General features: G+C 31.0%; 1 protein-coding gene across 1 annotated transcript; it reads left to right on the top strand.

Annotated features, from left to right (window-relative positions):
* Nucleotides 1-6,712: 6,712 nt before the first annotated feature.
* On the top strand, nucleotides 6,713-7,835 carry LOC140177143 (uncharacterized). The gene is made up of 3 exons (XM_072209831.1): nucleotides 6,713-7,228; nucleotides 7,403-7,634; nucleotides 7,804-7,835. The coding sequence occupies exons 1-3, from the start codon at nucleotides 6,713-6,715 to the stop codon at nucleotides 7,833-7,835; spliced, it is 780 nt and encodes a 259-aa protein (XP_072065932.1).
* Nucleotides 7,836-14,982: the final 7,147 nt, after the last annotated feature.

The following is a 14,982-nucleotide window of genomic DNA, read 5'->3' as shown; positions in this document are numbered from 1 at the left end:
TTTGTAAGCGTTTTAAGTAATCAATAAAATAAATGTATTGTTTATATTCTCTAGATAATTATATAGTAATAACTAATACATATATTCATTATTCTTTTGTTACGTACCCTTCTAACAATATTCAATGTATATTTAATTATGATTACTATTTTTAATTATAACTACACTATTATATAGTTATCGTTTTTATTTTGATGCATTTTGTAAATTGTACATAATATTACTTAATTAATTATTCATAAGAAAAATTTTAATGTGAAAGACTTATGATTAGGGTTAAAACTTTAGGTGTAACGTTATATTATTACTTATATATATCACTTAACTTTTTTATTTAACAAATATTCGTTGGATTTATCTTAAACAATTTCTCTGTAATTAAACTTATAATATTATAAAATCATTTATTTATTAGAATTTATACTTTAAAAGTGCTTTTTGAGATAGAGTTAAAATTTGAGGATTTAGTTAAGATATAAAATTAGTTACTAAATTTTATATTTAAAATGTATAAATTAATACCAATTTTCATAATTTTGTGTTTAATATTTATGTTATGTTATTATAAAATTATTTATTTTATCCAACAAATTAAGGTTTATTAATATTAATATATTAAAAATTATTTTAAAAATATTCGATATTTATCTACTTAATAGCTATTAAAAATATCATTATTGTCACTAATTATTTTAAAAATATTCGATATAAATTTAAATATAATGCACTATCACTTAGTTATTTGTGTTTATTTTATGTAGATGTTACTTTACAAATATTTTAAAATGTACCTTAAGTATTTAGATTTTTAATTAAATATTAGTTTTATAAATTTATAATTTAGAATGGTATTCTATATATTTTAGGGTAGTAACAATGCAAATTATATTCTATATATTTTAGTTTTAATATTATTTATAATTTATTTTTTGGTTGATAGATCAAAATTAAGGATTTACTGTTAAGAATTTTGGGTATAGATTTTGTTTTATAAAATTTAATTTGTAAAGTTTAAAGCAATATCAATGATTTTAGGATTTACGATGTATGAGTTATGTTACAATATTGCATAATTATTAATTTTTAAATAATTATGGTATAAGATTTATGATAAAATTGAAACTTTAGTATTTAAAACGCAGATTTAAGGTTGTTTGTTTTAATATTTAACAAATTCATAATGGTTTTAGTTAATTTTGAACTATTCCTTTCTTACTTTATAGCGAGGGCGTGTAATTTAGCTTTTTTTTAATTTTAATTTTTATTGTATAAATTTTGTTCGTAACATTTTTGTTATATTAAATAAATTCATAGTATTTATATGTTTTGAATTATATCTATAAATTTAGAGTACATGGTTTATGATAGTTTTAAGTTTTTTAAAATTTATATTTAGTTCGAAAACACTTTTGTTACGTACGTTAAACGCGTTAAACACATCAATATTAATTTAAGTTTTCTAGAAGTTGTATATTTATATAATCAAGTCATTCATTTATCAAATGAAAAAAGTTATATGATTAAGAATAAAGTTAAAATTTAATCTTTAGGATTTATACATGGTTTAACAAATTTTTATTTTTTTATTAAGGAAATTAAAGTCGTTATTTATTTACCTTGTTGATTGATTTTTTTATTATATTTATACTATTTTTGGGTTATTCATTTATCTCTTATTAATGATTTCGAGCGTGTAGTTTATCGCAATTAAGATTATTAAAGCTTTGGGTTTTATATAATATATAAATTTATTTTATATATATATTGCAAACAAATTGATACTACTTTTAACTTTGTATGATCATTCAATCATATTTATATATTTAGATGACCGTGTAAAATTCTTTTACATAGAATGTGTAAAAGTTAAAAAATCATCTAAACACATGAATTAGGACATATATTTATCTATACGTATTTATAATATTACATAGTTATTTATTTAGCGCAAAATTAAGATATACATATAATTTAAAGATATAATTAAAGCATTAAGTTTTTGGAAATATACATAGTTTGTAAATATTTTATTTTTATATTAAACACATTAAAAGTAAATTTGGATTGTTTTTTAAAAAAAGTATTTATTTGTTTATCATTTTTTAAAAATATCTTTTTATTATAGATAAAAGCTATTTTACATTTCGATAGATTTTTTAAAAAATTGAAGTATTAAACATTTTTTGCTTTTTTTTTTTAAGTAAGGTATCATTAACCTTTAAAAATAACAAATAATTTGTTTTTCTTAATAAAAGTACTTGTTTAAAGATGTATCAAAATGTATTTAAAACTTAATAATTACTTTATTTTTTATAAAAGGTACTTTTTCCACTCAAATAAACCCATCGAAACCAATATTAATATTGATGTTATTTATCTTAAAACATATATATTTATAAACTAATTAATATTCATATCATTTAAAAAATGATAAAATTACACATTTTTAAATAATTAAAAATACTTTTTTTAAAAATAAAATTAAAATTCTAATATTTAAAATAAATAAATAATTATGGCTTTTTTAATTACTTTAAATTGTCTAGTTAGTGTTGAACATAGTGCAACGAATAAATTGAAACAGTTGAAGTTTTAGAGGAAAAAATGAAAAAGTTATTATTATTATTATTATTATTATTATTATTATTATTTTGGGTTAAGGGAGTATTTGTTGTAAGAAAATGAATTGGAAAATTGGGAAAATATGTCTGTGATGAGGGTTTAGGGTTTGCCAATAACTCAGGGTTTGGGCTTCAGAATTGGAAAGGAAAGGTCTACGCGTTACGAGAATAGAAGAGTATGTCTAAAACGAGCTCAACAATTATGTGTTTATTGAATGAGTCACATTTAGATAAGTCATTAGATTTTATTAGACGAAAATTAAAGGCTAATATAAAAGAAGAGTATTGATAGACTCTAATAAATATAAAATATCCTAATATATAAATAAATACTTTAAATGACAATACTTTAATACACAATATTTTAAACGGCAACAGAATCTTTTATTCTTAAATAATTAAATATAAAATATATAAATATAAAATATATGAGTATTTTTTATTTAATAAAATTAATTATTATGCAAAAAATTTTTATAATATTAGAAAATTATATTAAAATAATATTTTAAACTAACATAATAATATAAAACATTAAAATTTTATTTTATATTACTTGATAAATAATTAGATTATTATATTCAAAATTTATTAACTAACTACTTTTATTAAAGATATTATTATATAATATAACTTTTTATAAAAATACTTTAAAAAAATAATTTATTTAAAATATTATATATAATACATAAAAATTTTAATTTTTTTATTATTTTTTATTTTTTTTAGAAAAACAGAATAAATAATATAATTTTAAATAAATTCTTAAATAAAAAAATTAATATTTTCATGTATTATATATAACATTTTAAATAAATTTTATTTTTACAAATATTTTGATAAAAAAGTTATATTATATAATAATATATTTAACAAATAATTTGTTAATAAATTTTAAATATAATAAACTAATTATTTGTCAAATAATATAAAATAAAATTTATTTATTTTATATTTTTATGTTGTAGTTTAAAATATTATTTTAATATTATAAAAAAATTTATATAATAATTAATCTTAAAGAATAAAAAAACTTATATATTATGTATTTATTTATTTTATATTTTTTAGAACAAAAATTTTTTATCTTTATATAATAAAATATGTGATAATTTTCTTTCATATATATATATGGGTGGTAAAATGGGTCGAATCCGTCGGACTGACCCGCCGAACCCACTAAAAAAGGTAGGTCGGGTTAAAATTTGAAACCTGTCAAATTAAAAAAATTCACCAAATTATGTATATATGTTCCAATTATGTGACTTTATTTATTTTATTTTACAATTTCGTATATATGTTCAAATTATGTGACTTATTTTTTAAAATAAAAATGGTTCTATTGACAAATATTATTTTGAACAATTTTATTAAAGTTAAAAATTTAAAAAAAGATAGTAAAAAATTATATTATAATTTGACCATTTTTTATTTGATTTAATTGTTTAATTATTATTTTTTAGTTAATTTTAATTAATTTTATTTAAAAAAAACAAAGTCACACAGCTAGCATTTTGTATCCACTTTAGTTGGCGCAGTGGGCCGGTCTGCATTGCCACCCCTAATATATATACTATCTAGTAATTTTTTTATATATTAAATAATTATAATCATATAATAACATTGAAATCAGAAAACATATTAAATCTGTTACATTATAACTATTCAAAATATCATTTTAATATAATTTTTTAATATTATAAAAAAAATTTGCATAAAAATTTTGCGAGTTTGGCAAATTTTTTTAATTTAACAGGTTTCAAATCCTAGACCGACCTATCTTTTTTAGCGAGTTCGGCAGGTTTCAAATTTTTTAAGAAGATGATCACATATTTTACTATATAAAGGTAAGAACTTTTTTTTCTAAAAAATATAAATTAAATAAATACAAAAAATATAAATTTTTTATTCATTAAAATTAATTATTATACAAAATTTTTTTATAATATTAAAATGATATTTTAAACTACAATATAAAAATATAAAATAATTAAAATTTATTTTATATTATTTGACAGATAATTAGATTATTATATTTAAAATTTATTAATTAATTACTTTGTTAAATATATTATTATATCACATAATTTTTTATCAAAATATTTGTAAAAGTAAAATTTATTTAAAAAGTTATATATAATACATGATAATATTAACTTTTTTATTTAGGTATGTATTTAAAATTATATTTTTATTCTATTTTTTAAAAAAAATTAAAAAATTAATATTTTCATGTATTATATATAATATTTTAAATAAATTATATTTTTAAAATATTTTTACAAAAAATTATATTATATAATAATATCTTTAATAAACGTAGTTAGTTAATAAATTTTAAATATAATAATCTAATTATTTGTCAAGTAATATAAAATAAAATTTTAATTATTTTATATTTTTATGTTAGTTATAGTTTAAAATATTATTTTAATATTATGAAAAAAATTTACATAATAATTAATTTTAATAAATAAAAAATATTTATATATTTTATATTTAATTATTTAAAAATAAAAGATTTTGTTGCCGTTTAAAGTATTGTGTATTAAAGTATTGTCATTTAAAGTATTTATTTATGTACTAGGATATTCTATATTTATTAGAGTCCATCAATGCTCTTCTTTTATATTAACCTTTGATTTTTATTTAATAAAATCTAATGACTTATATAAGTATAACTCATTCAATAAGTATATAATTGTTGAGCTCGTTTTAGACATACCCAAATAGAATATTCTATTCCAAATAGAATATTCTATTTCAAATAGTCTATATCCTTATTCACTATCTTTAATTTGTTACTCTTTATTGTTCATAATGAATGTGACTTTTGAAATGAAAAGTTAATTTTTTAATACTACTAGTAAAGTGTTTTGTGCATACACGGGTATGATAATAATTTATTACTCTTTATTGTCTATAATGAATGTGACTTTTTGAGAATTTGAATCTTTTAAAATTTGAATTTTATTTTAGAAAGTAGAATGTGATTTTCTACCCTTGAATAATTTTTTTAAAAATTTATTTTCAGTCCTACCTATAAAATAAATTGTGAAAGATCACATTTTATTCTCTAAAGTGAAATTCAAACTTTAGACGATCTAAATCCAACTTTTAAAATAAAAAGTTGGTTTTTCAATATTACTACTAATAAAGTGTTTTGTGTGATACCCAGATATGATAAGTTTAATTAAGAATTTAGCATACTGTTATATTATGTATTTAATATGGACTTTTTATATTAAATTGCATCGTAAAAATAAAGATCTATGATTTTACTTTTTAGAAGAATACAAGAGTTTATAAGAAAAAATAAAAAATATCATTTAATTATAATAAACAAAATTTAATAAAATTGTGAACAAAACAATTTAATAATAAAGTCTCATAAAAAATTTAACTATAAAATTAAAATTTTAATGAACATATTATTACCTTAATATAACAAAAAAATATTTGTTATGTCATTTACTAATAAAATTATAAAAGAATGATGAAATTCTATTAATAAAAAACTACAATACAATGTAATATAATTATCACCATATTAAGATAATAAACTTTCAAAAGTCATATCATTTAAAGATTAATGATATTATTAATGAAATTAAAAAAGTAACATTCATACTACTGGTAAGACTTTTTGCTAAACTAAAATAAAGTCACTTGCTAAAAAAATTTTCATCAACTATCAAACTCTGTTAATTAATGAGACACTAAGTAATAAGGTAAAGCAAAAGTATGACCCATAAATTATAATCAATTCATACAACAGTTGGTTTTTTATTCATCCCGAAAGTACGAAGATGTATTACGACTTGAAGAAGATGTTCTAGTGGCCTGGGATGAAGAGCGATGTAACAACAGTGGTATCCAAGTGTTTAACTTGCCAGAAGGTGAAGATAGAGCATCAGAAACCGTCGGGAATGTTACAGCCTCTTGAGATTCCTCAGTGGAAGTGGGAAGTAATCGCAATGGATTTTGTGACCGGTTTACCGAGGACTAGGTCGGGATTTGATGCGATTTGGGTGATCGTGGATCGCTTAACCAAATCCGCTCATTTTCTGCCTATCCGAGTAAACTGTTCTATGGAGGAGTTGGCGAGATTGTACATCAAAGAGATAGTAAGGTTGCATGGTGTGCCATCAAGCATAGTATCGGACCGTGATCCCCGATTCACATCAAGGTTTTGCGGAGCTTTCCAAAAAGCCTTCGGTACGAAGCTATGTCTTAGTACCGCATATCATCCGCAAACTGATGGACAGTCGGAGAGAACCATTCAAACATTGGAGGATATGCTGAAAGCTTGTGTTTTAGATCAACCCGGAAATTGGAATTGCTACATGCAATTAGTGGAGTTTGCGTATAACAACAGTTTTCATGTGAGCATTGGGATGGCTCCGTATGAAGCCTTATATGGACGGAAGTGCCAATCTCCACTTTGTTGGTATGAACATGATGAAGCAAGTGTTTTGGGTCCAGATTTGATAGCAGAGACTACTGAGAACATTAAGAAGATTCGTGCAAGGATTCTAACCCAAAGTCGACAAAAGAGTTATGCAGATCAGAGAAGGAAACAGTTAGAGTTTGAAGTAGGAGAACACGTATTCCTTAGGGTTACACCGAGAACTGGAATTGGAAGAGCAATTAAGACCAAGAAGTTGAACCCAAGATATTTATGACCGTTTGAGATTTTGAGGAGATTTGGGCCGGTGGCGTATCAAGTCGCTTTGCTACCTCATCTGTCTAACTTGCATGATGTATTCCATGTGTCATAGCTCTGTAAGTACACATCGGATGCGACTCATGTGTTGGAGCCGTTGTCAGTTGAGTTGAAGGAGAACTTAACTTTTCAAGTAATGCCAGTGAGGATCGATGATACTAGTGTGAAGAAGCTGCGAGGAAAGGATGTCTCATTAGTTAAAGTTGCTTGGGAGCAAGCAGAAGTAGAAGAGCACACTTGGGAGTTGGAATCTGAGATGCGAAAGGATTATCCCGAACTATTCTCAGGTAATTCAAATTTTGAGGGGAAAATTTCTTATTTGGTGGGGAGAATGTAAGAACCGCAACTAATCAACCAGTTAATTAAGTGATTAATTGCCCAAGTTAGATTCCGAAAGGTTAGAGAGAGAATTTGAGAATTTAAAGGTGATTTTTGGACTTAGTGGGTCTTTTTCAGTCAGAAAATGTGCTTTCTGCGAAAAACCGTGAAAAACCGTGAACTGGCTGTTGAACCGATTGAACCGGTTCAAGTCTGCCCGGTACCACACGAGAAAAGTGAAAATCATCAAAAACCTTAGAAAAATATTAGAAGTTGAGAACCGAGCATTAATTTTAAAGGTTTGGCCCGAAGTTGGGCCAAACGGGCTAAAAACACTAACGGGTTGGACTAGGCCCAAGTTAGGCCCAAGCCCAACATATAAAAGGTTCATTAATGAACCCATTTCCAGCACACACACACATAAACACAACACTCATGCGGAAAATATAAAAGGGAGGAGAGGAAGAAGAAACACAATTCACCCATTTCTTCTCTTCGCGATATCTTGAGCTACAGTGCTTCGATTTGCGTGCTGTCAGCGGCTACGCATTCCTTGCGACGAGCTCTACAAAACCCATGTAAGAAACTGGTAAGGAAAGCTTGAATCTCTCTCAGTTTCTGATCCATGCATTGGCATAGAACTCTTGAACCATTAAGATTCCGACTTGTTGAATGGGGTTGGTAAGAACTTCCCAACCTCTTCTTCGGATCTCATGTCGGATCTCCGGATATTCACTCTTTTTGAGTGAAAAAGGGACCTCGGGGATCACCTTCTTCAAGGCCACAACTTCATAGAGGTGGTCTTGATGCACCCTTGAGATGAATCTCTCCATCTCCCATGACTCGGAGGTGGAAGCTTTTGCCTTCCCTTTCCTCTTTCTAGAGGTTTCTCCGGCCTTGGATGCCATAAATGGTTATGGAAAAACAAAAAGCAATGCTTTTACCACACCAAACTTAAAATGTTTGCTCGTCCTCGAGCAAAAGAAGAAAGAAGAGAGTAGAAGAAGAAGAAATGAAGGAGATGGGAATGGCTTTTGTTTTCGGCCAAGAAGGGGAAGAAGTAGTGTTTAGGTTGTGTAAAAATGAAGGAGTGAAGGAGGGTTTATATAGGAGTGGGGGAAGGGTAGGGTTCGGTCAAGTGAGGGTGGGTTTGGGTGGGAAAGTGGTTTGAATTTGAATGGTGAGGTAGGTGGGGTTTTATGAAGGATGGATGTGAGTGGTGAAGAGAAAGATGGGATTTGATAGGTGAAGGGTTTTTGGGGAAGAGGTGGTGAGGTGATTAATGAATGGGTGAAGAAGAGAGAGAGTGGTGGGGTAGGTGGGGATCCTGTGGGGTCCACAGATCCTGAGGTGTCAAGGAAAAGTCATCCCTGCACCAAATGGCAAGCAAAATCTCGTTTTGTGCCAATTCTGGTGTTAAACGCCGGGCTGGTGCCCATTTCTGGCATTTAACGCCAGCTTCTTGCCCTTTTCTGGCGTTTAACGCCAGTCTGGTGCCCCTTTCTGGCGTTAAACGCCCAGAATGGTGCCAGACTGGGCGTTAAACGCCCAACAGCTAACCTTACTGGCGTTTAAACGCCAGTAGGTGCGTCCTCCAGGGTGTGCTGTTTTTCTTCCTGTTTTTCATTCTGTTTTTGCTTTTTTCATTGATTTTGTGACTTCTCATGATCATCAACCTACAAAAAACATAAAATAATAAAAAAAGAAAATAGTTAATTATAAAACATTGGGTTGCCTCCCAACAAGCGCTTCTTTAATGTCATTAGCTTGACAGAGGACTCTCATGGAGCCTCAGAAATGCTCAGAGCTATGTTGGAACCTCCCAACACCAAACTTAGAGTTTGAATGTGGGGGTTCAACACCAAACTTAGAGTTTGGTTGTGGCCTCCCAACACCAAACTTAGAGTTTGACTGTGGGGGCTCTGTTTGGCTCTGTTTTGAGGGAAGCTCTTCATGCTTCCTCTCCATGATGATAGAGGGATATCCTTGAGCCTTAAACACCAAGGATTCTTCATTCACTTGAATGATCAACTCCCCTCTATCAACATCAATCACAGCCCTTGCTGTGGCTAGGAAGGGTCTGCCAAGGATGATGGATTCATCTATGCACTTCCCAGTCTCTAGGACTATGAAATCAGTAGGGATGTAATGGTCTTCAACTTTAACCAGAACATCCTCTACAAGTCCATAGGCTTGTTTTCTTGAATTGTCTGCCATCTCTAGTGAGATTTTTGCAGCTTGCACCTCAGAGATCCCTAACTTCTCCATTACAGAGAGAGGCATGAGGTTTACACTTGACCCTAAGTCACACAAGGCCTTCTTGAAGGTCATGGTGCCTATGGTACAAGGTATTGAAAACTTCCTAGGATCCTGTCTCTTTTGAGGCAGTTTCTGCCTAGACAAGTTATCCAGTTCTTTGGTGAGCAAAGGAGCTTTATCCTCCCAAGTCTCATTTCTAAAAAACTTGTCATTTAGCTTCATGATTGCTCCAAGGTATTTAGCAACTTGCTCTTCAGTGACATACTCATCCTCTTCAGAGGAAGAATACTCATCAGAGCTCATGAATGGCAGAAGTAAGTCCAATGGGATCTCTATGGTCTCATTGAGGTCTTCCTCAGTGGCGTTTGATACGCAAAAATTTGATTTCACGTACAACCGGCAAGTATACCGGGTCATATCAAGTAATAAAACTCACAAAGAGTGAGGTCGATCCCACGGAGATTGGTAGATTAAGCAACTTTAGTTAAATGGTAGATTTAGTCAAGCAAACATAGTTTTGATTTCATGAGCATTTTGATTTTTGAATATAATTGCAAGAATTTAAATGGCAAAGAATGTAAAGAACTAGAAGAGAGAAATAAAGTGAAAGTAAATAACGGAAACTTAAATTGCAAGAAACTTAAATGACATCGCAAGTAAATTGCAAGAAAATAAAGTGCTGAATTCTAAAGAGCAAAAGAGTAAATAGCAAGAAATAAAGAAACAGAATGTAAATGACAAGAATAATAAATTGCAAGAGTGTAGAAGGGAATTGGGCAATGGGTATTCAAGCACTAAGAGCAAAAGAAATGAAAATTAATGATAGAGAGAATCATTAGGGATCAGAGATGCAAGTTTTCATGAATTGATGTTAGTCAAATCCTTCTCAATCATGGGTATAGATCCATGGCAAGTGGGTAATTGAATCCCAATCTCTTGGTGATTCAATTTCTCTCAACATAACCAATTGCCACTCTCGTGATCTAATTGTTCATGAGAAGAGTTGAGGCTCAATTCTAATCCAGCCACACAACTCCCATAATCTCAACCAAGGAAAGTTACATCTCACATACCAACCAAGGTGTATTGATTAAGGGAATCATGAAAGGATGAACTCTAAACTGAATTATGTGGCTCATTCCTCAAATTCACCACACAATTCTCATAGATTAACCCCTCTCTCGATGGTGGTTGAATCTTTGAAGAACAAGAGTTTCCTCTTTAGATTAACCACTAGAATTGAGGAGGAAAAGATGAGTTCATCAATGCATTCAAACAAGCAGAGCTCTTCCCCCTAATGAAAGTGGGGTTTAGTGAGTCATAGCTCCAATTTCAACAACAATTGCCATAAACCAAAATTAAACTAAGTGTAAAGAAAGATGAAGAAGAATAAGGAAATGCTTAAAGCTTAAAAGTGAAGAAGAGAAGTTCCCAGAAGAACCAAAATAGCTCTCCGGGTATCCTCCCGGAAGTGCTAGAGAGTTCTCCAAAATAAAAGTGCTAAGAGTCTAAAATTCTAAGTGTCAAAAGTCCCCCAAAAGTACAAACTCAATCTCTATTTATACTAGTCCCAAAACACTTTCAAAGATCTTGAATTGGGTTAGCAATGGGCTCCCTCTTTGTTGAATTCTTGGCTCAATTAGAAGAAGTGTTGCTAGACTTAGAAAGGAAGAGTTCATTCATCATGCTTCTGGCCCAATGGCCTGGCGTTTTTGTCAATAACGCTGGCCTTAATGCACGTTGGCAACGTGCATCACAATTTCCTGGGAGTGAACTTTCAGACTTGGGCGTTGCTAGCCCAAGTTGTTGCTAACAACTTGCTTTTCCTCTTCTTGGCTCTACTTTCATGCTAAATGTAGCCCAGAATTTGAGTGTCAACCTTCTGCTTCAATATGAACTATTATACATCATTGGAAAGCTCTTGATGTCTATTTTTCAATGCCACTGGAATCACCTCAATTGGACTTTCCTAGCTCATGTTATGCTTCCTCAAAGAAGGTAAGGTCAAGCTGCCAAGTTGTTGCCAAAAACGCACCTATCCTCCCAAGTTGGCAACGTGCTCGATGCTCTTTCCTAGCTCCAAACATTGCTTCCCACGTTACCATTGAACACGCCTATAGAAGCTGGCGTTGGCAACGTGGTTAGCAGCTCTTCCCGGCGTTGGCAACGTGGTTGGCAGCTCTTTCTGGCGTTGGCAACGTGGTTGGCACCAAGACTTGGCGTTGGCAACTTGATTGGCACCAAGACTTGGCTGGCAGCACGTCCTGGCGTTGGCAACTTGGCTGGCAGCACATCCTGGCGTTGGCAACTTGGCTGGCAGCACGTCCTGGCGTTGGCAACTTGGCTGGCAGCACGTCCTGGCGTTGGCAACGTGGTTGGCAAGGCTTGGTGCCTAGCCAAGCAACCATTTCTGGCGTTGCCAAGGAGCACGCCAATGGTTCTTGGCGTTGGCAACGCCCTCGAGCTCCTCTTCAAGGCTTCATTCTTGTTGCTTGGCGTTGCATTGAATAACGCCTATAGTTCTTGGCGTTGGCAACGCCAGCTTCTTGGCTGGGCAAATTCTTCTAGCTTAGTGTTGCCTTGAACAACGCCTCTTCATTCCCACGTTGGCAACGCCCTCGAGCTCTCCTTGGCTCAGCTCTTTGCTTGCCTGGGCGTTGCCTTCAAACACGCACCATTTTCTTCAAGTTAGCAACGCCAACATTTGCTTCTCCAGGGATGCCTGGCGTTGCCTCCAACAGCGCAGCCTTTCTCCAAGTTGGCAACGCCAACTTCTCTTCCAAGGCTGCCTGGCGTTGCCTCCAACAACGCAGCCTTTCTCCAAGTTGGCAACGCCAACTTCTCTTCTTCTTGCCCAGCTTGCATCATTCTTGCTTCCATGCTTTCTTGTTTCATCACCTATCATCAACAAAGGAAATAGCTTCAAAGTCTTACCAATTCATGCAATAAATTTCATGAGATTCATTCATACTCATTCATGTATGTATTCCTTAAATCATTTGCATGAATTTGGCTAGAATCCACATGTTCCTTGGTATTCTCATGCATGAAGACAAAACTCATAAAAGAGCTTGTTTATTTAGAGAAAATGAGTGAAATTAAGCTAAAACCAACTAAACTAACTAGCTAATATAGTAAAGATGCACTTGCATCACAACACCAAACTTAAAGTGTTGCTTGTCCTCAAGCAAAGTATAAAGGACTTTGTCACAAGAATCTAAGATGTAAGACTTGAATGTTCTTCCAGAGAGTAATTTTTCATTGAGCATGTCATCCTCACTTGTGTGGTCATTAATTTATTGTAATTGAACACAACTATTCAACTTTTTCAATTAAAATGCTTGCTTCAATACTAAATTGGTTAATTTCACTAGACTTCTTTTATACCTTAGCACACGACCCTTGAACCATTCTTTCCTTGATGCTTCTCTTCTTTTTTTTTATATTCCCCTTTTTTTTTCATTTCAAATGAGCTCGAAATCTTGTCTTAAGGCGGCTCTTTAGCATAAGCTTTCAATCAACAATCCCGAACCAGTTGGTTCAAGTTGTTAAGTGTTGAGACACTCTTAAAGATTTACTAACTCAAGCCTCTCTCCTTAACACATTCAATCACAGGCATATAACATTGAAATTTTGTTTGGATAGTGGTGTCCAGCACCTCTTTGGGTTGCTAAATGTTCTGTTATAGAGCTACTCTTGATTGTGGGTTTTCAATCGATAATCCCGAGTTAGTTAACTCAAGTTATCAGGTGATGAAGCACCCCTCGGATTTACTAGCCCAAGTATGTCTCTTAACATCAATCACCACAGACACATATCCAAATTTTGTCATTGATGCCTAGCCTTTCATTCTTTGTACTCTATTTTCTTTATTGTCAAGGTTATTTGTGCTTTTACTGATAAAGTCTTTGTGATCCTTAACCGAACTAGTCTTGTATAAGCAAGCATTCTTTTGAATTTCTTGAACATTGATTCTTTCACAATAAATGTATATATACTAGCACCTTTCTTATGGGACAACATGATTCTTTTTAAGCTAGAATTTTCTCTGTTCTTGCTCAAACTACATCTTTTATTCCATTGACAAGTAAAAGTACTTAAGACAAGCAACCATTCCAAACCTGTGAGTGGTGATGCATGGAATGGGCAACATAAAAGAAAATGCTTCAAAAAGAAAAAAAATTGCATCTTAGAAGGTATACCATATTTCAGACATACATCTTCTTTATTTAATAAAGCATAAAGAAAAACAAAGGAACTTCACCACCTTTAGTCTTCATGTCCCTTTTTCCTTGCTTGATTCTCCTTGCTTTCCTTTCCCTTTTGGATCTTCTTTCTTTTTCTTTCTCAGCTCTCCTTGTTGTTTTGTTGTTGAATCTCCCTTTGGATCTTCTTTCTTTTTCCTTCTTAGTTCTCCTTGTTGTTTTATTGGTGTATCCCCCTCTTCTCTTGGCCATACTCCTGAGCTTATCATTGTCTCCTTTAGCCTCTGTTGATTAAATCTCACCCTTGCAAGTTCCTGCTCTTCAAATATCTTGCGAGCTTCATTAAAGGTTTTAATTTGTGGGTTGAGTAATGGGGGTGTGGAACAGAGGTAACTGAGCTTTTCTTGGGTGCATATATCATAGTCAAGTCTGTCCTTATGCCTGGCTTCCCTGAACATTCTGCTTTCATTGAACTCTTTGTGAAATGTATCATGTCTAGCATCCAACCTATGGAGAAGCTCTCTTTGCTGAGCTTGCTCTTTCCTTAGTTGAGCTTGTTCTTGTATTACTTTCTCCATGGCTTTTTCATGTTCCACAGTTGAATTGTTGATGGCTTCCTGCATCTTGGCATATTGTTCTTGTTGTAATTCCATCATGTGTGTTTGGTATTCATTTTGTTGGTTCATCCATTGAACTTGAATCCCTCTTTGTTGATCCATCAATTGCCAAAGGTCCCTTTGTTGTTGAGTGGTGCGCGAAATTGTGAATAATACTTTTTCACAACTCTCATAATCCCCGGTCATGAACCCCAAAAACTTGGTAGCTCAGTACCATGGCATTACACAACTTCGCA

The sequence above is a fragment of the Arachis hypogaea genome, chromosome 2 (assembly GCF_003086295.3).
Source record: "Arachis hypogaea cultivar Tifrunner chromosome 2, arahy.Tifrunner.gnm2.J5K5, whole genome shotgun sequence".
Lineage (NCBI taxonomy): Eukaryota > Viridiplantae > Streptophyta > Magnoliopsida > Fabales > Fabaceae > Arachis > Arachis hypogaea.
This window is presented reverse-complemented; position numbering and strand designations above follow the sequence as displayed.